The sequence below is a fragment of the Podarcis liolepis genome (assembly GCF_965112155.1).
Source record: "Podarcis liolepis genome assembly, chromosome: 7".
NCBI classification, from domain to species: Eukaryota; Metazoa; Chordata; class Lepidosauria; order Squamata; family Lacertidae; genus Podarcis; species Podarcis liolepis.
Genome location: NC_139561.1, coordinates 45,029,607 through 45,049,937, shown reverse-complemented (window position 1 = coordinate 45,049,937; position 20,331 = coordinate 45,029,607). Strand labels below are relative to the sequence as shown.

The 20,331-nt window shown below is 47.8% G+C and overlaps 3 protein-coding genes across 4 annotated transcripts; 2 read left to right on the top strand and 1 right to left on the bottom strand.

Annotated features, from left to right (window-relative positions):
• Window positions 1-2,393: 2,393 nt before the first annotated feature.
• TMED6 (transmembrane p24 trafficking protein 6) lies at window positions 2,394-7,973 on the top strand. The gene is made up of 4 exons (XM_083513829.1): window positions 2,394-3,105; window positions 5,802-5,928; window positions 6,785-6,936; window positions 7,284-7,973. The coding sequence occupies exons 1-4, from the start codon at window positions 2,791-2,793 to the stop codon at window positions 7,515-7,517; spliced, it is 828 nt and encodes a 275-aa protein (XP_083369955.1). The 5' UTR covers window positions 2,394-2,790; the 3' UTR covers window positions 7,518-7,973.
• Window positions 7,974-8,105: 132 nt separating this feature from the next.
• On the bottom strand, window positions 8,106-11,309 carry NIP7 (nucleolar pre-rRNA processing protein NIP7). The gene is made up of 5 exons (XM_083513856.1): window positions 11,149-11,309; window positions 10,382-10,468; window positions 9,500-9,638; window positions 8,559-8,699; window positions 8,106-8,439 (listed from the first exon to the last, which is right to left on the bottom strand). Exons 1-5 carry the CDS (start codon window positions 11,202-11,204, stop codon window positions 8,320-8,322), a joined length of 543 nt encoding a protein of 180 aa, XP_083369982.1. The 5' UTR covers window positions 11,205-11,309; the 3' UTR covers window positions 8,106-8,319.
• A 15-nt stretch (window positions 11,310-11,324) lies between these two features.
• On the top strand, window positions 11,325-20,015 carry COG8 (component of oligomeric golgi complex 8). Of its 2 annotated transcripts, none has more exons than XM_083513658.1 (5): window positions 11,325-11,900; window positions 12,097-12,304; window positions 13,295-14,128; window positions 14,791-14,959; window positions 15,255-15,775. In XM_083513658.1, the coding sequence occupies exons 1-5, from the start codon at window positions 11,548-11,550 to the stop codon at window positions 15,536-15,538; spliced, it is 1,848 nt and encodes a 615-aa protein (XP_083369784.1). In that variant the 5' UTR covers window positions 11,325-11,547; the 3' UTR covers window positions 15,539-15,775. The 2 variants fall into 2 exon arrangements, with proteins under 2 accessions (XP_083369784.1, XP_083369785.1); XM_083513659.1 differs by lacking the exon at window positions 15,255-15,775 and adding an exon at window positions 19,197-20,015 and having other exon boundaries at window positions 11,458-11,900.
• Window positions 20,016-20,331: the final 316 nt, after the last annotated feature.

Sequence of the window (20,331 nt, the reverse complement as noted above, 5' to 3'; positions counted from 1 at the left end):
CCTAAAATGGAAAGGTTAAATTTGTTCCATTTTTTAATGTCCATGTTCATTTTTAAAATAATGGGATAATTCAGTTTAGATTCATGGTTCATGTTTTTTAGAATTGGCACACCCAAGTCTCAGATGCAGAGCAGCACATAGGTGTATTAAGAATATGACAAGTGTGTATTTCAATCAGTGGTGGAAGACTGAAAAACATCATTGATTTTCCAATGTTTACCTGACACTTTTGAAAAAGATTTTCATTCTTCCTTTAATGCACAGGCTGACCCCTTAGGGCCTTTCATCATCACAACAATATCATCTGCATACATTGTCAATAGATGCTCTTCGCCCTCTCTTGAATATCCTTTTACATTTGGATTAAGACGTAAGATATTAGCGAATGGTTCAAAAGAGAAGACGAGGAGCAGTAGCCACAAGGGACAACCTTTTTTGTCCCCCTCCAGATAGCAATTGCTGAGGAGTCCATGTTATTAATTCTTAGAGTAGCTGAATTATTTGAATAGAGTTTAGCTATTGCTGTAATAAGGTGATAGCCTAGTAGGCATGTCCGCAAAATGTTAAGAGAGAACACCATTCCAGACCACCAAAGGCTTTGTAAATTTCTAAGGAACATAAATCCAAAAAGAACAGTCTTATGGGATCCAAGATATGCCCAAGAGGTATGTTTCGTCTGTATGGATTAAATTCCTAATTATTAGATTTAAATGTGCAACTAAAATTGAGAAGAAGATAATCTGGTCCTGATTCAATAAGGTAATTCGCCTGTATGAGCACACCTGTGCTTTATCTCTGCCTGGCTTTAGAAGGACAGTTATTCTGGATCAATGCCTATGTATCAGCGCCTGATTGCTCTTGCCAGATGGATAAAGTTGACAAATATAAAGTGTGAGTAGGTCTCTGTATTTTTAAAAAAATGTGTTTCCAAGCCCATTGGGTCAAGGGCTCATATACAGTATTTCAGTTTTTTTAATAGCTTGATCAATTTCTTCTGCAGAATGTTATCTTTTGTTGTGCTTTCTTTATGAAAGGTTTGATAACACATCTTCTCACTTAATTTTTTTCAGGTAAAGGGTTATTTGGGTTATATAGAGCTTTATAAAACTCTATAAACATATTGCTAATCTGATTTTAGTCATGAGTGAGTTCCATATTTAAAGTAATTATTTAAATACATTGCTTACTTTTGAGAGCCCTGGCTAGTATTTGGAATGTTTATTACCATGTTCATATAACTTTTGACTCACAACAAGCATGGATTTGCCTATTCTCTCCATATATAACACTTCTAATTCTGATCTTTTGTGTTCCAATATTCTAAGGATTTCATTAGAACCTGTTTCAAAGTGCATTCCCCCCCCAACTTCTGTGTTTCATGTTCCTTTAACAGGCGCTGCTTCCCATGATAGTTACGTAAAAGGAATCTCCACCATGCTATTTAGTTTGGCACTAGCATTCCATGTGTTCTGAGGCAGGACAAAGGTGTTGCTAGTTGTTCTCCCATTGGGGCAGACTGTTCCCGTCACCACTGTTTTTCCTGTTCCTTTTTTTAGCTGGTGGTACTGCTTGAACTTCAAATGTGTTGGAGGACATGCTGGCTTATGTGAGTCCAAGAAGCGGTTGATTGTGTAGCGTGGATGGAGCCAGACACCACATGCAAAATGGGTTGTGGCTGTGCTCTCCCTCTGCCTCACTACCAAAACTACACAGATCTTGAAAGTGGTTAGCTTTTTTTCCATGAGCAGATTTTATCCCAGAGGTGCCCCCCTCTCTTATCTCAGCTGCTGGGAAAACTTCCTCCTGCGATACACAGTTTGTCCTTCAAGCACCAGCTGCTACAAGCAAGCAGAATTTGTGCTTTGGGAGAACTTTTGAGTAACAAGGAGACAAGAAGGATTTGCGCTGAAGTGGGTGGAATGGAATGCAGCCATACTCTGGGCAAAGAAAAGGGCAAACTAGTTAGGGCAGTTCTTCCCAACAAAGGGCTTTAGTAGGAAAGAGATACTATTTAAATCAAACTGCAGTCTTGGGACTTAAAATGCAGTATGTGTGAGTTGCAGTAATGAAAGTATAGCAGATTTGATCGCTCTGTGCTTTTTGCTGTTGGGTAACCTGCCTTCGTCTAAGACAGAATAGATCTAACCATTCCCTGTTGCCTTTTAGCATAAAACATCAGAAGAGCCCTGCAGCATCTGAATAATCTGGTCAAATAGGGGCCCATCTAGTCCAGGACATGGTTTTCAAAGCGGCCAGCCAAATGCCCCAACAGGAAACCTGCAGCAAAGAGTACCAGTGTGGTGGTTGAATTAGCCAGAATGTCAGGCTATGAGGGACTGGTTCCAGCCAGGTTCAAAGCATTGAGCAGGAAAACTCCCTGGGTCAGCCTGGTCACAGGGTGGTGGTTATGAAAAAGATGGTGTTGGAGGAACCAGGTATGCCACCTGGAGATCTTAGGAGGAAAGGTGAGGAATCAATGTTCTGTCTGCCCCTCGGCTGCCTCACCCGTACAGGGCCTAGTGCTCTGCTCAATTGCTACAAGAGGCTTGTGCTTGAAGGAACACTTTACCCCTGCCTGCCCTAGCCTCCAGATCTCTTGGACTACAGGTTACATCAGCACAACCATCTGAGACTAGGGCTGATGGGAATTGCAGTCCAAGAAGTCTGGCAAGCAGCAGGTAGGGGGAGGAACTGCTTTCCACTGAGCTCACTCCGCGTGTCCTTAAGGCATTGACTGCTTCCTTGAGGAATGAAGAGTTGATTCAGCAGCAAGCTGCACAAACACAGGGCATGAGGGTGGAGTTAATGATTACCAGCTGCCAGCATGCTGGACTCCAGCTCTGGCACTTGCCTCCAGCCAAGCTCAGCTACCTTCCCTGTGGCAAGATGCTTGCAGTGTTACCTGTGGCTGCAATGGTGGGCTTGTTGGTGGGGGGGCTGGAACTTGCCCAAGCCCGCAAGTCTGAACCTCTGAGTGGTTCCAGCGACCAGCCTCTTTTCCGTGGGGCGGACCAGTACAACTTTGGCATTGTCATCCCTGCAGGCAGCATAGAATGCTTCTGGCAATTTGCCCATCAGAGCGGCTTTTTCTACTTTAGCTATCAGGTGGGTGCCGGTGGAGGGGGTGCTGCACAAAATCCAAGGGTTGTGCTGTGGTCAAGGGGGGACAGTAATGAGCAGCCAGATTCTCTACTAGCAGCAGAACCAGGGAAAGGGGTTTGGCTTGGGGAAGAGCATCTGCTTTGCATATAGGTCTCAGCTTCCACCCCTGACATTTTGAGGGAGGGCTGAAAAAATTTCCCTGGCTGAAGCCCTGGAGAGCCACTGTCCGTCAAACTGAGAGAATAACAAACTAGTTTGGACCTATGATCCGATTTAGCACAAGGCAAGTTGCTATGTTTGTAACCAGCATCCCCAGAACGCAAACTGGGAATCTTGCATTATTTTATTGGTTGTCATGAACCCCTAAAGTATCAATAGTCAAGCCAGATTCTTTCATTGCACCTTAAAGAACTTGCTCAGGTTTAACTATCTTGCCCAGTTGAGAATACCCAGCCCTAGCCTGCATGATGGAAGGGCTGAGGGGCCTTGTAATCCAAAACATATGGAAAGTACAAGGGTTACATGGACGGGGAAGGCTGGTGGCATTGCTGAGTGTGCTTTTTAGAGTCTAGATTTTCCAGAAGTGCCATTTATCCATAAAGATGATTTAGTGACTTCCTGAAAGGAACCTTCTCTCACTCTTGGGTTTGCCAATGCTGAGGTCTCTGCCAAAGACCTCCCTTTAGGTGCCAACTATAAAACTGGAGCCTTCCTGCTTCTTAAACTCTTTACAGTGGTAGCTCGGGTTACAAACGCTTCAGGTTACAGACTCCACTAACCCAGAAGTAGTACCTCAGGTTAAGAACTTTACTTCAGGATGAGAACAGAAATTGCGCAACGACAGCAGGAGGCCCCATTAGCTAAAGTGGTGCTTCAGGTTAAGAACAGTTTCAGGTTGAGAACGGATGTTCGGAACAAATTAAGTTCTTTTTTTTATATAAAATTTTTTATTGGTTTTACAAAATTTTTAAAACAATACAAACATATAAAAAGACATACAAACACGTATAATTTCATAGCCTTTTTTTCGTAAACCTTGTTTCTCAGACTCCCCCATACCTCCCCTTTCTGCATCCCAATGTCCAAATTTTTTTAGCAACTTCTAAATATTTCTGTCAAGCCTCTGTCCTCTTAATCTTTCCTTCAGTCTAATCTTACATCACTGTAACCCTTTCTTTCTCAAAACCTCAACATTCTAACATTCATCGAGTTTATAGTAGTCCTTAAGATAGATTTTAAATTTCTTCCATTCTTCTTCCGCCGTCTCCTTCCCCTGATCGCGGATTCTGCCAGTCATCTCAGCCAGTGTCATATAGTCCATCACTTTCATCTGCCATTCTTCCAGAGTGGGTAGATCTTGTGTCTTCCAGTACTTTGCGATAAGTATTCTTGCTGCTGTCGTAGCATACATAAAGAAAATTCTATCTTTCTTTAACACCAATTGGCCGACAATGCCCAAGAGAAAGGCCTCTGGTTTTTTAGGGAAAGTACATTTAAGTACCTTTTTCATTTCATTGTATATCATATCCCAGAAAGCCTTAATCTTCGGGCACGTCCACCAAAGGTGATAGAAAGTACCTTCAGTTTCTTTACACTTCCAACACTTATTGTCAGGCAGGTGATAGATTTTTGCTAGCTTGACTGGGGTCATGTACCACCTATAAATCATTTTCATAATATTTTCCTTTAAAGCATTACATGTCGTAAATTTTATACCGGTGTTCCACAGCCATTCCTAGTCAGCAAACATAATGTTATGACCAATGTCCTGAGCCCGGAACAAATTAAGTTCTTAACCCGAGGTACCACTGTACTTCTAAACTGCCTTGACAATCCAGCCTCAATGGCAGTCTCCTGTCATGGCACTTGGCCTCAAGCCAGAAACTTTCAGCTCCACTTTCCTCTTGGTAAACTGGATTGCTCTGAAGGTGAACAAGACCATGACCATGATGTAAATCCAGCCATGATGCAGGCGCTGGAGGCAGGAGGGTGATTCAGCTGGCACCGTGACTGGTTGATTCTGGAAGGAAGAATATTATTGTTTCTTAGCAAGGGTCTAGAACAAAAATGTGGGGTTATTGCATGGGCCAGTTTCAAGGAAACAGCTCAGCTTCCTCCAGACACAGTTCATGGGGAGGCATCCGACCCTGAAAGTGGAAGGGTAAGGCACTCGCATATATTTGCCACCCACCAAGTCAGGGATTAAGAGCTACCAGCAAGAAGTGGGTTGGCTGGTGGTGGCAGGTCAACTTGCTAGTTGCCCACTCCTACACTAAGTGCACTGGAAACTTTGTAGACAACTGCAATTCCTGTCTCATCATCTGCCTGCAGAGGTTTGTGGAGAAGACACATATTCAGCATGTAACCTGTTGCTTTGAAAGTCAAATGACTAAACTGTTTTGTCTGACTCTCTTGTGCATACTCTCTCATGAAATTGCTGCTTTTGCGAGAACTCTCCTTGCCGTGTGTGTGTGTGTGTGTGTGTGTGTGTGTGTGCCAGCAGCATAACTGATAGGTACATTGTGACTTCCAATATGGAAATGGCAGCTCCATTTGCCTTTTGTAGCTGAATACTTGCACAGATCAGCTCTTGCATCTAAGAAACCAAAACCAAGAAAGTGGCAGGGAACATGGCTATAGCATTACCAGTGCCATCCCATTTCTTGTCCTGTCCTATCCCTATCCTATCTTGGTTTCAGGTGCAGTGGTCTTCAGGTCTTGGACATGACCAACACATCCTGGCAACTGCAAATGACCCCAATGGGCTCCACCTTGGCACCTCCCAGGATACACGGGGGCAGATCAACTTCCAAACCAAGGAAACAGGTGCCTCCCTCTCTGTACACACAGCCCTATCAAGAGTGCTTTCTAGACTCCCAGAACTGGCTCAGGTGCCGCCTCCAAGCAAAATAGGTGATCCTGAACATGCAGTGAGCACGTCCCCCATGGCGGACTCTCCTCCCATAAAGCCACCTTGAACTGGGTGCTCAAAGGCTGGGTTCTGAAATAGAAAACCTCTGTTTAATTATAACCTCACAGGAGGAAAAACCTCTGAGCCCATGGCTCAGCAGGAGAGCATCAGATTCAATTCCAACTATGTCTAGGCAAGACTGGGAATGTCTGAAATCTTGGGAGAGCCATTGTCTGCCAGTTTAGACAATACTGAGCTAGGTGATCCAATGGTCTGATTTGGTGTAAGGCAGCTTCTTATATTCTATGAGACACACCTACCACCTTCCCCAAAGATATGAGGCTAGTAACTATGAATGATGTTCAGAAAGCACTCTAGGAATGACAGACTCTTTCTCTCTCTGGACCACTTCATATTCCCCCAAAAGGAAGTTGAAAGCAGATTGGTCAGATGGGCACAAGCATAATCTCCCTTGCTGCCTGCCACCCTGTCTTACTCCTCCATTTATGTTTTCTTTTTAGAGGGATGGACAACAACCAGGAAATCCCAGAAAAACTTTGACTCTAATCGGATTATTGCATACGAGGGCCAAGCAAGCCATCTTTAAATGACACAGCTACCCCTTTTAAAATGTAGGCTATCTTCTCAAGAAAGGGGCACATTCAGTCTCTCTCTTACAGACCTGAATTCAAATTGCGTTGCTCATACCCAACACCAGAAGGCCTTAAATGCTGCTAGTTCACCTGGCACAAGTTTAACTCTTTCTTGCAGGCTTCTATCAGCTCTGTCTGAGCAATCGGTACAACCACTTTGGCTCCGTGCAGGTCTACCTCAGCTTTGGGGTCTTCTATGAGGGCTTTGATCTACAAACTCCACAAGAAGCTGAGAGGAAAAGACTTAACGACACACTGGATGCAATTGAGGTAACTTATTAAAGAACTAAAAATAAATAAGGTAGCAGTGATAAAGCTGGGAGCTATTTGGAATTTCCAGGGCTGGGGGGAAATGGGACAGATATGATCTCCTTCATGCTTGATGCAGCCTGGATATTTTATTTAATTTTTTACCCACCTGAGTCTGACAGGGAGAAGGACAGGCATCCTTTCCTTTCAGGCTGTGAAGGAAAAAGGTCCCTGTGGTTGGCCAGACAGCCGGTTGCCAGGAGCAGCAATCTGTAGCCTAAGTGAAGTATCTGTTCAAAGCCACAGCAGGGCCAAGGACAGACATCTGGGACTGAAGAGCTTTCCCTGCTCCACTCTTTTGTTAACAGGAGAGCACCAAAAAACTGCTGAACGACATCTTCCATATGTGGCGCTACTACACTTTTAGTCGGATGAAGAGCACCTCAGACTACTTCCTTCTGGAGTCCAATTACAACTACGTGAACTGGTGGTCAGCGGCCCAGAGCCTGGCCATTGTTCTCTCTGGTGTCCTGCAACTCTACTTCCTCAAGCGCCTCTTCACCACACAGCCCACCACAGCCACCAACAAGCCACGGTGCTGAGGCTGCTTCAGAAGGCTATTTATGCCAGGCTGAAAAGCCAAACTGCTCTCTCCTTGCCACCCTCTTAACACCCAACTGACTAAATACCTGCAAGCCGCAAAGGAGAGCAAGGGCATGTCCACCTGCTGGTGCGGCTTCTTTTTTGGTGGGGGGAGGGGTGTTGGCTGAAAAATCCAAGTATTCTTCCAGAGGAGCCACAGGGGGGGGGGGGTTGACTTGAAATGAAGTTAAAATAAACATGACTCAAAATGCAGGAGTCCTACTGAAACCACAGCATACGTATGTGAGATTTTTACATTGAGCAAGAGGTACATTAAGGGCATAGTTAGTAAATGGGGGTGCGCATGCAGACACAGACGAGCTCCACCACCACCACCAAACACAAGATTTCTTCCTCTTCCTTTAGAGGCAGCCAGCTTGGAAGCAAAGGCAGCTGCAGTAGGGAAGGTGGGAGGAAAAGAGAACTTCTAGCTTTTGGTTCTCCGTGGCTTTGTGAAACAGCTCTGGTTCCCCAGCCCCAAAGCCCAGGGCAAAATAAAAGAGGCTGTAATGCAATCAGTTCCCTGAACACCAGATGAATCAAGACAATGAAAGGAGAAAAATGAAATAGCTTTACTGTGTCAGAATTGTAGCTGTGTCCCTAGAACTGCCAGGCCTGCAGCTACATCCCAAAGTTTTGTGACTCATACACAGTTGCACCTTCCACAGTCTGCATGAAAAGGGGCACAGGCTGGTTGAAAGCCTGCAGCTTCTATCTGAGGAGGGTGGGAAAGTCAGTCTTTGGGGCTTTCTGCCCTGCCATTTATGTCAGCGTCTCTTCATGCCGTATGTATTCTCCAATATCCGCTTGGTGAAAAACCACGATCGCCATGGGGTCCACTTTCCGGCACTCCTGGGTGGACTTGGCTGCCACTCCGAAGCCCTAAGAAGGTAAATTGGAACAAGGAAGGAATTAAGACCTTGGGGGGGGGGGTAGGCATTGTCTTAACTTCAAATTCACTCAGGTCCAACCATCCCACCCACCCACTAGGTGTTACTCACCAGGGGGACGTCAGCCATGGAATATACCACCACACCCTGGTACTGGGCAGTGCTCTCTGTGATGCGCCCCAAGCCAGACTTCAGTATGTGGTTCCCGTAAAGGAAGGACTGCTCTGCCCCAGGCTTCACCCACACTTTGTACTGCATGAGAAAAAAATGAGAGATATCCTCTTTGAGTTAGATTAAATGTACCACTACACGCGTTCCCTTTCTGTGTCCTCCTTAGATTAGCACAATCAAAAACAATACCCTCCTTCCCAAGAAACAGCTAGCAGGTCCCCACCCCACACAGCACTACAGGTTTTTTGACATTTTTGGTAGGCTAGGTAAAGGTAAAGGGACCCCTGACCGTTAGGTCCAGTCGTGGACTACTCTGGGGTTGCGGCGCTCATCTCGCTTTATTGGTGGAGGGAGCCAGCGTACAGCTTCCGGGTCATGTGGTCAACATGACTAAGCCGCTTCTGACGAAACCAGAGCAGCGCACAGAAACACCGTTTACCTTCCTGCCAGAGCGGAACCTATTTTGGTACGATAGGTAAAGGTACCCCTGCCCATACGGGCCAGTCTTGCCAGACTCTAGGGTTGTGCGCTCATCTCACTCTATAGGCCGGGAGCCAGCACTGTCCGCAGACACTTCCGGGTCACGTGGCCAGCGTGACAAGCTGCATCTGGCAAGCCAGCGCAGCACACGGAACGCCGTTTACCTTCCCGCTGGTAAGCGATCCCTATTTATCTACTTGCACCCTGGGGTGCTTTCGAACTGCTAGGTTGGCAGGCGCTGGGACCGAACGACGGGAGCGCACCCCGCCGCGGGGATTCGAACCGCCGACCATGCGATCAGCAAGTCCTAGGCGCTGAGGTTTTACCCACAGCGCCACCCGTGTCCCCTATTTTGGTACGGTAGTGCCCCTCAAATCAGTGTTCCTCTGTGCCATCTTTACCTTGGCGTAGGGAGCAAGGTAATCGAGGGCAGTGATGTGGAGTCGGAACTTCTGGCTCTTGGTGAACTTTCCAAAGCAGGTGCCGAGAGATACCAGATTCTCCCGGGGGATGTTTGTAGCAAGCTTCAGAATCCTCTCACTAAGAAACAGAAAGCAAAGACTTATCATTGGGACTTGGTCTCTCCAGATTCAGAAGCTCCGAAGTCACCATCAGAGCATCACTGAACCATGCTGTGGCCTGAGGCACACTTCAAGTACCTGCAGCCAATATTGTGGCTTTTTAGTCATATGCTTCCATAGGGGAGAGGAGAAGCTTTAAGGTACCTAAACCAAATTGGGGATACTGAGATGATGGAAAGGCAGGTTTGGGGATTTAATCCAAGCAACCCTAAAACAAGAAAGACCTTATAGCCACTCCTGGTCCCCAAATACAATGTGGTGCACTTGCACTGGAAGTGATAAAATGTGCCAAAAACTGGATCAGACAAAACGGGAGCTCAGACCAAGTCCCTCCTCTCTGTCCTTCATTTGCATATGAAAGACTGTCCATGAGTACAGCTTCCCTTAGTTCAGTTCTGCTCCTTTTACATCTTTTACTCTTCTACTGCTAAAAACACAAGGGAAGCAAGATCTCTTTCCCAGCACCTTGCAGCTCTGTAGTGAAAACAAGCAGCATCTTACAAAAGAAAACAGGCCCTTTCCTTTCCCTCACAGAAGCCTCTACTCTTCTCCCCACCCACAAAGATGTGGGTACATTCTGGAAGAGGAAGAGAGCCTTACACATGTTCAAAGATCCATCCTATTATTTTTACTTAATGTGTGTTATGGATGAGGGTATAAACATTAATAACATGCCCCAGGGTGAATGTAGGCCCTCCTCACCTGAGATAGTAGACACGGTCCTTGTGCAGGCGGAAGCAGTAGGCACCATCTGGCCGGTCAACCAGGAGCTGGATGTTCTCACCAATACTTAAAAAGGTTGAAACAAAGAGACACACTGTCAGCCAGTCCCCACAAAACATGAGAACAGCCCTCTTACGCTAGATTTGACCAAATGCCCAATTAGTTCAGCCTCCTGCTCCTGGCAAAAGCAAGTCAAATGCCTGCAGGGAGCCAGCAAGCAGGGGTGGAGAACAGTAGCCATATCTAAGACATACTGCCTCTGTATATGAAGACTTCAATTTTAAACTATTGTTCTGACTTCCCCATAACCCCTGTAATTATTTTTCTGCATTAAACACGACCCATCTAGTTCTCCTGCTGTTGTCTCCCAGCTAGTGGTATTCCGTGGAAGATTAAGAAGAGCTATTCCACACTGGTACAGTCTGTCTGGGAAGGTGGGTGCCCCCTTCCTCGCAGCAGAGCATGGGTTGCTGCTTGCCTATAATGTTGTGATTCTCTACATCCATTGGGGTGGGCTAGAGGACCTTTACGGTATCTTCCACCGCTATGGTTCAATGACGCTTCCACTTTACTTTCTGGGCCAACAGCAAGAGACAAACTTCCCCTCCTTCACTGATTTCTCTAATTCCCTCTGGAAGTCCATTGGGTGGGGATCCAGGTATCTTGTGTCAGTGAGTTCCATGGGTTAATCGCAAAGCCTTAATGAACCCAGAGAACACAAGTGCCGCCACCTCCACCCCGCTTACTATTTGGAGAGCTTCTCGAAGAGCGCACGCGTTTCTTCCTCCGTGAGGGGCCGCATCGCACCTTCCGAGACAGACGCCGGACACCCGCGTGGTTCCAATTCAAGGAAGCCTCGGATCAAAGACGTGAAGCGGAAGTTGCAACATCAAACTAAGTTCGGGTGTCCTACACGCATAGGCTCTTCCCTCTCTAGCCTGACACCCAGAAATATGTCTATGGTCACAATAGAGTGCAAGTGTCGGAGCATCGTTGCGTGACGTCCCGGTCGCGTCATACGAACACAGAGGCTTCGGGCAGAGCGGCACCCGGATCTGCCACGGAGGACTAGCCTCCGCCTCTGGCTAGCGCGGCCTCCCGGTTGCCATAGCGATCACTTCCTGGTCCACGTCGAGGGAAGCCCAATGGCGGCCCCGGAGCCTTCGGCGGACCTAGAGGAAGCGAGCCTCCTGGCATGGCTGTTCCGCGGGGCGACCTCGCCGCTGCCTCCGCCCCTGGCGGCGGGGGACGCGGAGCTGGCGACCTACCTGTCGGCGCTGGCTGGGCTGGGCCTGGAGGCCTTGCGGAGGGAACCCGGCCGGTTGGCGGAGGAACGAGCGCAGCTCGGGGCGCAGACGCGGGCCTTGGCCTTTGCCCACTACAAGACCTTCATCCGCTCCGCCGAATGCACCGCTGAGACGCGTCGCGGCTTCGGTGGCATCGAGCAGGGCCTCGACCGCCTCTTGGGCCGCCTCCCACCCTTCGCCGAGGCCTGCCGGTGAGCAGGAGGAGTTGGAGGCCAAGGCTGCCGCCACACTCCTTTTGGGGGCAGGAATAATCCTGGGGCGCCCCACCGTTAACTTATGGAACTCACTGCCATTGGAATGGGTGGGTTAGAGGGGGCTGGCTGGCTTCCCCTTTTGCTTTTCCTGGCTTAACTTGCTTTCTTCTTCTTCTTTTGCTCCTGTCTCTAGGAACTTCATGCAGGAGGCTGAACAGATCACTCAGAACCGCCGTATGAACAGCTTGACCCTGAACCTCCACACAGAGATCCTGGAAGTGCTGGAGATCCCCCAGCTGATGGACACCTGCGTTCGCAACAGTTACTACGAGGAGGCCCTGGAGCTGGTGTCCTATGTCCGCCGCCTGGAGAAGAAGCACGCCACCATCCCTGTCATCCAGGTGCAGACATGTTCTGAGCCTGACAGGTGCCAGAGCTGCCTTAAGCCATACGGTGATAGTAGGTCCCAGCCATTTGCTACTAGAGTTTCAGGTCCTGAGCAAAAGCTTAGTGAAGAAAGGCATCTCCAACCCTTTGCATTTGTTTTCTCTGCCATGGCTCACAGAGGCAGAGGTGGGGTGGCTTCTGTTCTGGTTTCCTAAGTTTGATCCAGGTTGTTTGACTGCCTAAGGATACCCGAGACCCACAATCCTGGACCATCATGAGCTGTCATGTTCTGTTTGTAGAAGCCAGAATATTTCTGGATTTGAGGCTTCTTCTCTTGTTGCTTTTTTCTTGACTAAGTGCTTATGTTGCTTATTGCAGCCAGGGTTTGTGCATGTGCTGTAGCGATCTATTTCTTTGACTTTCAACAAGAGCAGGATATAAGCCACTGATCTCTTAAGTGCTGTCTGTAAAGCAGGGATAGATAGAAGGTAGACCACACCCCATCACTGACTAATGACTCTTGGCTAATGTCTAATTTGCTAGTTGCAGGGATTCTTGTACAGAAAGCTGAGATGAGGCAGGCCCTGTTCTGATCCAGTTAAAGCCCTTCTTCCATCTGCAAAGAAGAATGCATTCTTAAGGTCACAACACTTTATTTATTTACCACATTTATATCCGACTCTTCCTCCCAAAGGAACTCAGGACAACAGCAAGTGATACCTCTTTAAAAGTTCCCAAAAGTACACATCATTATAAAATGTAGTTACCTCATACCAGGTTTGACTGTGCACTAAGCCCAGTATTGTCTACTCTGGCAGCCAGAGTATATCTAGTATATCAAGCAGGTATATCTACCACTGACCTGTAGACACTCTCATAAGTGATCACATGGATGGACCATAAGGACTGTAGTGAAAATAAAATAGTTTGTGCAGTATTGAGATCAGCTTGGTTTGGGTACCATGGGTAACAGAAGTTTATTTTGTCTCTCTTCTTCTTCCCAGGGCATAGTGGCAGAGGTGCGCCAGTCCACACAGCTCATGCTTACGCAGCTGATCCAGCAGCTTCGCACCAACATTCAGCTGCCAGCCTGCTTGCGCATCATTGGCTACCTTCGCTGCATGGATGTCTTCACTGAGGCTGAGCTACGAATTACTTTCCTGCAGGCACGGGACATCTGGCTACGTTCTATCCTTGCTGCTGTTCCTGGTGACGACCCCTATGTGCATATTACCAAGACCATTGAGGCCTGCCGCGTGCACCTCTTTGACATTGTCACGCAGTACCGTGCCATTTTTGCTGACGAGGAGCCGCTGGTGCCTCCACCTGGGCAGGACACCCTCAATGAAAGTGCCATCTTCCATGGGTGGGTCCTGCAGAAGGTCTCCCAGTTCCTGCTGGTGCTTGAGCGTGACTTGCAGCGCGGTGTGGGCAGCCGCCTGGACTCCCTGCTGGGCCAGTGCATGTACTTTGGCCTCTCGTTCAGCCGTGTTGGAGCGGACTTCCGGGGCCTGCTCATCCCCATATTTCAGCGGGTGGCACTGGTCACCTTCAAGAGAGCCATGCAGGAAGCTGTGAACAAATTCCAGGAGGAGATGAACTCCTACACGCTAATCTCTGTGCCGACTGCCTTGGGCAGCAGCAGCAGCACCATCCCTGTAGCAGTGGCTCCTTCTGCCCAGCCAGGCACCCTCCAGCCCCCCATGGTGCTGCTACATTTCCCACCACTCGCCTGCTTCCTCAACAATATCCTGGTAGCCTTCAACGACCTGCGCCTCTGCTGCCCTGTGGCTCTTGCCCCAGACGTGGCAGCTACCCTGGAGGATGCACTTGGCCAGGTGGGGTTCTCTGTTGCTCATGTGCACCAAGAGGCTGGATTAAAAATGCTCCAGATGTCTAGGTGACAGGACAGAAATTTGCTAGCAGCAGAGTCTTAGCTGCTTGCAGCCTTATCTTTAGTTATACTCCTTGGAGTTTCCTAGCCCTTTTCAGCAACTTGGCAGGTCATGTTTGTGAGTTTATGCTTGTTCCCTCTGATGTTGCTGCTGTCTGTCTTTTCAGGGATGGGCCTCTGGCTTATTTCAAGAAGCCCTTTGCAAGCAACCAGTTCAGGCATCTGACAACAGCAATCAGTGCTTGCTTTGGGTGGGCTGGAAGAGAGAGAGAGGAGAGAGAGAGAAAGTGGTTGACCTCGCCTGTTTTGGCTACTGAACCTGCTCACCACTAGCTCTAACCTCACCCATAGTCAGCAAATGGCCCCTGCTGGATTTCCTGCCAGGAGACTGTGGCACTTGAGAGATCAAAGTTTCTTAGTCCCTGTTCTATAAGGTAGTATGTGACATCTTGTCACTCAGCTTCTGGGTGTGTCCCTGACCGATTAGCTGGGCTTTTATTTTGACCATTTGATGAGGCTAGCATGCTGAGTAGTACTGCAGTCCCTTCCTTCCTTCCCCTTGGACACCAAACCTAGAAATTCTAGCTTCTCTTTTTCTCTTTGCAGGTGACAAAGGTCATTCTGGTTTTCCACCGGGCAGAGGCTGTGGCCTTCAGCAGCCGAGAACAAGAGCTGTTCATTCACTTCTGCATGGCATTTCTGGAAGACTTGGTACCCTACCTCAACCGTTGTCTGCAGCTCCTCTTCCCCCCAGCACAAATTGCACAGACTTTGGGTATGGCTGCTTGAACTCTTTTGGTGGGAAAGGAGCTTGCAGCTGAGCCCTGGTCTGTGGTGGATGAGTGGCTCCTGCGTGTGACTTTGTGAACAGCACATTGGTGGGGTGGGGTTGCTTGGTGGTGGTCCTTGTAGGCTTGCAAGTCATTGAAATCAGTGCTCAACAGCTCAGGCTACTGCCAGGGGAAGGGAGAGAGAGAGAATTGGCAGTAGTACAAGGAATGTTCTCTAGCTTAGGGTTGATGTAAGATTTTAACTTCTCATTTTAATATATTTTCTTTTTTTACTGCTAGGTGTTCCCCCAACACAGCTGCACAAATATGGCAGTCTTGGCTGTGTGGATGAGCAGCTGATTCAGGAGCTCCTGGCCTCAGTCCTGCCGGAGAAAGAGACTGTCTATCCCTTGTCTGAGGAGAAAAGGCTGACTGAAGAAAGCCTAGCACCTCCTCCATTGGACTTGGAACTCCCTGATGCCAGGCAGGAAGCAGATCCCAGTGCCCCAGCCCCTGTTCTGGAAGCAGAAGAGAGCAGTGCAGCTTCTGGTGATGCCTTGCTGCTGAGTGCTCCTCTAGAATAGTTTTCACTGGATTTTGCCTGTTTTCCGGGGTTCCATGATACTTGAACCTGACTGAGGAGAGACTCATTCCTGCGATGGGCAGGCACAGCTCTTGGTTTTGGGTTCTACTTCAGCACTTCAAGGACAGACTGAGCTTTCATTGCTCTGGTGGGAAGGAAGTTGGGTGTGGACACTGGGAGGAAGGAATTTTGGTGAAGGTGGATCAGGGTTTGAATAAACTTGATTGCTTGTTTGGTTCTCTGTGTTGTACCTCAGTATGCTGTACTGTAAAGAGAGTGGGCCCCTGAATCTTCTCTCCCGAGGCTAGTTGCTTTAGGTATCAGTCAGTACCAGTTTTTTCTGGGCCTCCCCATTCACCAAAAATGCTCGTGTGTCATCCTTATCTTCCTCTCCTCTGGAATTGCCTGGTGCCTAAAGCTGCAGAATAAAATGTGTCTGCCAGTTTTCCCTTGATATCTCAGACTAAGTATGAATTTCTTCTTTGGTAAGTCCAACTTGCTGAGTGTGGGAATCCCACTGTTCTTACCAACTGCTTTGGGTTGTAGCTGGCCCTTCAGAAGAGGGTAATTACTTTAGTTGGTGCTACAGGAAGAGGAAACCTGCTAGCCAAGACCAAGATCATCTGCAGTTGAAGCCCAAGAAATGAGGTAATAATAATAATAATAATAATAATAATAATAATAATAATAATAATAATAAATTTTATTTATACACTGCCTATCTGGCTGGGTTTCCCCAGCCACTCTTGGCAGCTTATAGCATATATAAAACATAGTAAAACATCAAACATTAACAACTTCCCAATACAGGGCTGCTTTCAGATGTCTTCTAAAAGTTCTGTAGTTCTTTTATCTCCTTGGCATTTGAAGGGAGGGCATTCCACAGGGAGGAGAAGAGTTTAGATCCTGGTTTGTCTGAGCTTTAGTAGGTGAGAAATAAATTTAAAACAACAGCTCCATCACCAGGGCAAGTTAAAATGGCCCAGGGCAGCAAGTGAGTGAGATTTTGAATGCTTCAAAATCCTCCCTTTTTGGGGGGGGAATATTAAGCAAAGTGGACAGGAGGCAGGGAGAGAACGGTGGACTGTGGACTGTGTCTAGGAGTCCTAAAAAGGTAGCAGGTAAGTGTGAGGGAGTCTTAATTGGAGTAAGTCTCTGCATAGAAAAGGATAGAACAATTTTTGTCTAGAGAGATTGGAAGGATTTTTTTCCCCCTAGCCGGTAGTTGAGGGGTGCATGTGTGGAAATGCAGCAAGTATTCAGGGCCAAAACTTGCTGGTGTTGAGTTTAGCAGCAGGGCTGAGGTAAAGCAGATGAGCCTGAGGCAGCTGCATCGCTACCAATGATATGATGGGGAAAACCTGTCACTTCAAGAGGGATCTTATTCTCCCCTTTGCTACACAACCGCTTCCTCTTATGGAAGAAGCTGACCTAAAGCGTCTGCAAGTACGCCGCCTGCCACGAAGTGGTGCCGTTCTTTGTTTTGAGAACTACATTTCCCAGCATCCACGGGCACTTCCGGTTTCCTAGCTTCGCGTGGCTTGTCAAGACAGGAAGTTGGGCGGCTCCATTGAAACTTGAGACTTGGAGTCAGGTAGGGCTGAGGTCCTGGTTGCGGGGGGGGCTACATTTTGAAACCCTCCTCGATGTTAAAACAAATTAGAACGAGCCTCCCTGCAAGTAGAAGCCCAGCAGCAGAGTTCTGGCGTTTTGCTGGTCAAGAGTGCATTGGGAGAGCTGAGTTCAAGTCCTCCGCTCATTCCCATGATGCTCACCGGATGACCTTGGACCCTTCATTCTCCGCAGCATATCCCTACCTCACCGGGTTATTGAGAGAATTAAAATATCGGTGGGAAGGAACCATGTGAGCTGTTTGGAGGGAAATAAATAGATGATGATAATATATACAAGAGAGGTATCCAAAATTTAATTGGAAGGGGTACAGAACATTCCGCCTCCTAATTTTGCTGCTGCAAATGTTAGATTTGCTGCTGCAAATCTTAGAATCTTTCTGTATTGCTTTTGCAGAGAGGCCTGCTTTTTCCATCTCTGCAGAGTCACGGGAAAATGCCATACAGAGTAGACAGATCCTTGGTCCATCTAGCTCAGTACTGGCTATGCTGATGGGCAGTAGCTCTCCAGGGTTTCCTATTGGGTCTCTGTGTGTTTCTTCCAGCCCTTACTTGGAGACACTGCTGGGTATTGAACCTGGGACCATGCAAAAGCCAAGCGGATGCTCTGCCCGAACGCCAGCCTCCAGCCCTTCCCCTCCCAGTGATCTTAGCTAGGCCACCCTTTGACTCTAGAAACTTTCCAGCAGTAACCCTTGGGAATGCTTGCACCTGTTGTCTTTGCATTATTTTTATTTTCTCATCTTATATTTATTTGTTCTTTGGGCAGATGGCTTTGTGGCTGAAGCACAATTATGGCAGTTTGTAGGCTCAGGCCTGGCTTGGCCTGGATGCTGGACAGCCTCCTTTGGAACAGAGCTTTCCTGGCACCTTTACCATGCAGAAGTTGCAGCCACACTTGTTCCTCTCCAGCAGAGAAGCAGCGCACCTATTGGCAATATCTGCGGCGCAAAGTCTTGAAACCTCCCACCCCACCCTACAGCCACGTCTGCCAGGTGGGGGACCCCATTCTGCGCTCCTTGGCTGCCCCCGTGGAGCCTTCACAGATTGCCAGTGGTGAGGTGCAGACCCTCATCCGTACTCTGGTTCGCGTGATGAGGAAAGAACAATGTGTGGGTCTCAGTGCTCCCCAAGTGGGCGTGCCACTCCAGATCTTTGTGGCTGAGTTCCCCGAGAGGCTCTTCCATGAGCACACCCCCAGCATGCGCCAGGCTTGCCAGATGGCCCCCTTCCCCCTGCATGTGGTAGTGAACCCATCCATGAGGGTGCTGGACTCCCAACTGGTCTCTTTCCCCGAGGGCTGTAAAAGCATCAGTGGATTCTCTGCTTGCGTCGCCAGATACCAAGCCGTGGCAGTTTCCGGTGAGCTGGCAATGTTATTCCTTGTAGCTTTAACACACTTGGATGAGGTGTGAGTTTTGGAGCTGGTATAGGTGTGTGGCAAGCCTCAGGTGTTCAAACTTGGCTCTATGTTGATCTTATGAGGTGTTATTAATGCAAATGGGAATCTACATTATGCATTCCAATTGTGGGAACGTAGCTAAGTACAAACTCATGGCACCAAACAACTTTTCCCCACACTGCCTGTCAAAATGTGCATGTTTTTTATCCCAAAGCCTTTCATCAGTAGCACACTCACATGTTGCTTTTCTGTTATTTGGTGTGACTGTGGACAGGAGGTGTGTAGCAAGGGACAATTTATGTATGAAAAATGGAATGGGGAGAGTGGGTGGGTAGAACATCAGGGGCATCAGTTTCTCCTGCTTACGCTGTCCTGCTGTGGAATCTTTCAGAAGTCTCACTTTTCTAATTTTTGACAGGGCTGAGGGGCACAGCTGGTTTCAATAAGTACCAGCAAAAAGCAGGGCAGGTAGATATTCTCTGGGCACAGGGAGCCTGCACTGGGCCTACAGCTTGGGGAAAGTTCAGTCAGATATACATGTTCCTACAAGGGGAGTGATTCATTAAGGCATGACAGGACCCCAGAGCTGCATTTCTCACTGGAGTTCCTCTTTTTCCCTTCGCCAGGTCTGAATGAAGTTGGGGAGCAGTTTAGCTGGCCGGCAAGTGGCTGGGCAGCCCGCATCATCCAGCATGAGATGGACCATCTGCAGGGTGTGTTGTATATTGACAAGATGGACAGCAGGACTTTTGTGAATCTGCAGTGGGAACAGCTAAATGAATGAAGCAGGACTGGGCCCAGGGGGGCGGGGAGAGAGAGGCCACTTTTTCTCTGCCTGCTGTTCCTAAGTATGTCCAAACCAGTGAAAGGGGCAATAGAAAGAGAAGGTGGACACTTCCAATGTGAAGGGGTTCAATGATGGTTTTTACTGCTTGACATCTTTACTTTCCCTATTTGTGGCATGAGGAGAGGAAGCTGGGCAGGTAAGCTGGGCATAAGCATGCCCTTTCCCCACCCCACATGGTGCTGCAGGAGGTTTTTTTGGGGGGGGGGACTAAGAAAGCAGAAGCTGTTAAAGGATAGCAATTCAGTTTCTTTCAACTGCTGCACGGCATTCTCTTGGCCAGTGCACTGTACAGTACCTTAAAGGAAAATGGCTTTGTCGAATTTCAGCCAGTGGACGCTCCAAACAGAACCCCTCCAAAGCAACCCTAAAAAACTTGATCATCTACTAATGGAGCCTATCTCCAGCTGCTCATTGAGGTGGGGGGGGCAAAATTCAAGACGAAAAAGCAGTGAGATGGCCTTCTCCACCTTCTAACTTGACTAGTGAAGTAGGCTAACATGCGGGAAGGTGAGCAAACACTTGTTAAAAGCAACAGACACCAACTAAAACTGCATAGCAATTCACAATAAAAAGGCATTGACCACCTCTTCACCTGTAATACCTCGCCATGTTTTACTTCACAACATAATACGTAACTGTATTTTAGTAATGTTTTAAGTTGTCTGTTTTTGCTTCAGTCTTCTGTACACCGCTTACAGATATTTTTAATAGATTAAGCAGTATAGAAATTAAACAATCAACTCATAAAATAAACCTCTTGATTTTAATAAAACCTCTTAAAGAGATTTACAGTTTAAATGCACCCACAACCCCCTCCTAGCTAGCTAAATTGTGCACAGAGCTGCTGGCCTCAACGCTCTTGCATCTGTGGTGTGGGAAGGAGATAAGACTAAGCAGAATAAAGGAGACTGCCT

Coding starts and splice junctions, on each gene's coding strand:
- NIP7 (XM_083513856.1), bottom strand. CDS start 11,204: ATGCGGCCCCTCACGGAGGAAGAAACGCGTGCGCTCTTCGAGAAGCTC. Junction 10,469..11,148: donor TTCGAGAAGCTCTCCAAATA/GTAAGCGGGGTG, acceptor AACCTTTTTAAG/TATTGGTGAGAACATCCAGC. Junction 8,700..9,499: donor ACCTTGCTCCCTACGCCAAG/GTAAAGATGGCA, acceptor TTTCTCATGCAG/TACAAAGTGTGGGTGAAGCC.
- COG8 (XM_083513658.1), top strand. CDS start 11,548: ATGGCGGCCCCGGAGCCTTCGGCGGACCTAGAGGAAGCGAGCCTCCTG. Junction 11,901..12,096: donor CCCTTCGCCGAGGCCTGCCG/GTGAGCAGGAGG, acceptor TCCTGTCTCTAG/GAACTTCATGCAGGAGGCTG. Junction 14,129..14,790: donor TGGAGGATGCACTTGGCCAG/GTGGGGTTCTCT, acceptor TTCTCTTTGCAG/GTGACAAAGGTCATTCTGGT.
- TMED6 (XM_083513829.1), top strand. CDS start 2,791: ATGAGGGTGGAGTTAATGATTACCAGCTGCCAGCATGCTGGACTCCAG. Junction 3,106..5,801: donor TTTTCTACTTTAGCTATCAG/GTGGGTGCCGGT, acceptor TCTTGGTTTCAG/GTGCAGTGGTCTTCAGGTCT. Junction 6,937..7,283: donor ACACACTGGATGCAATTGAG/GTAACTTATTAA, acceptor TTTTGTTAACAG/GAGAGCACCAAAAAACTGCT.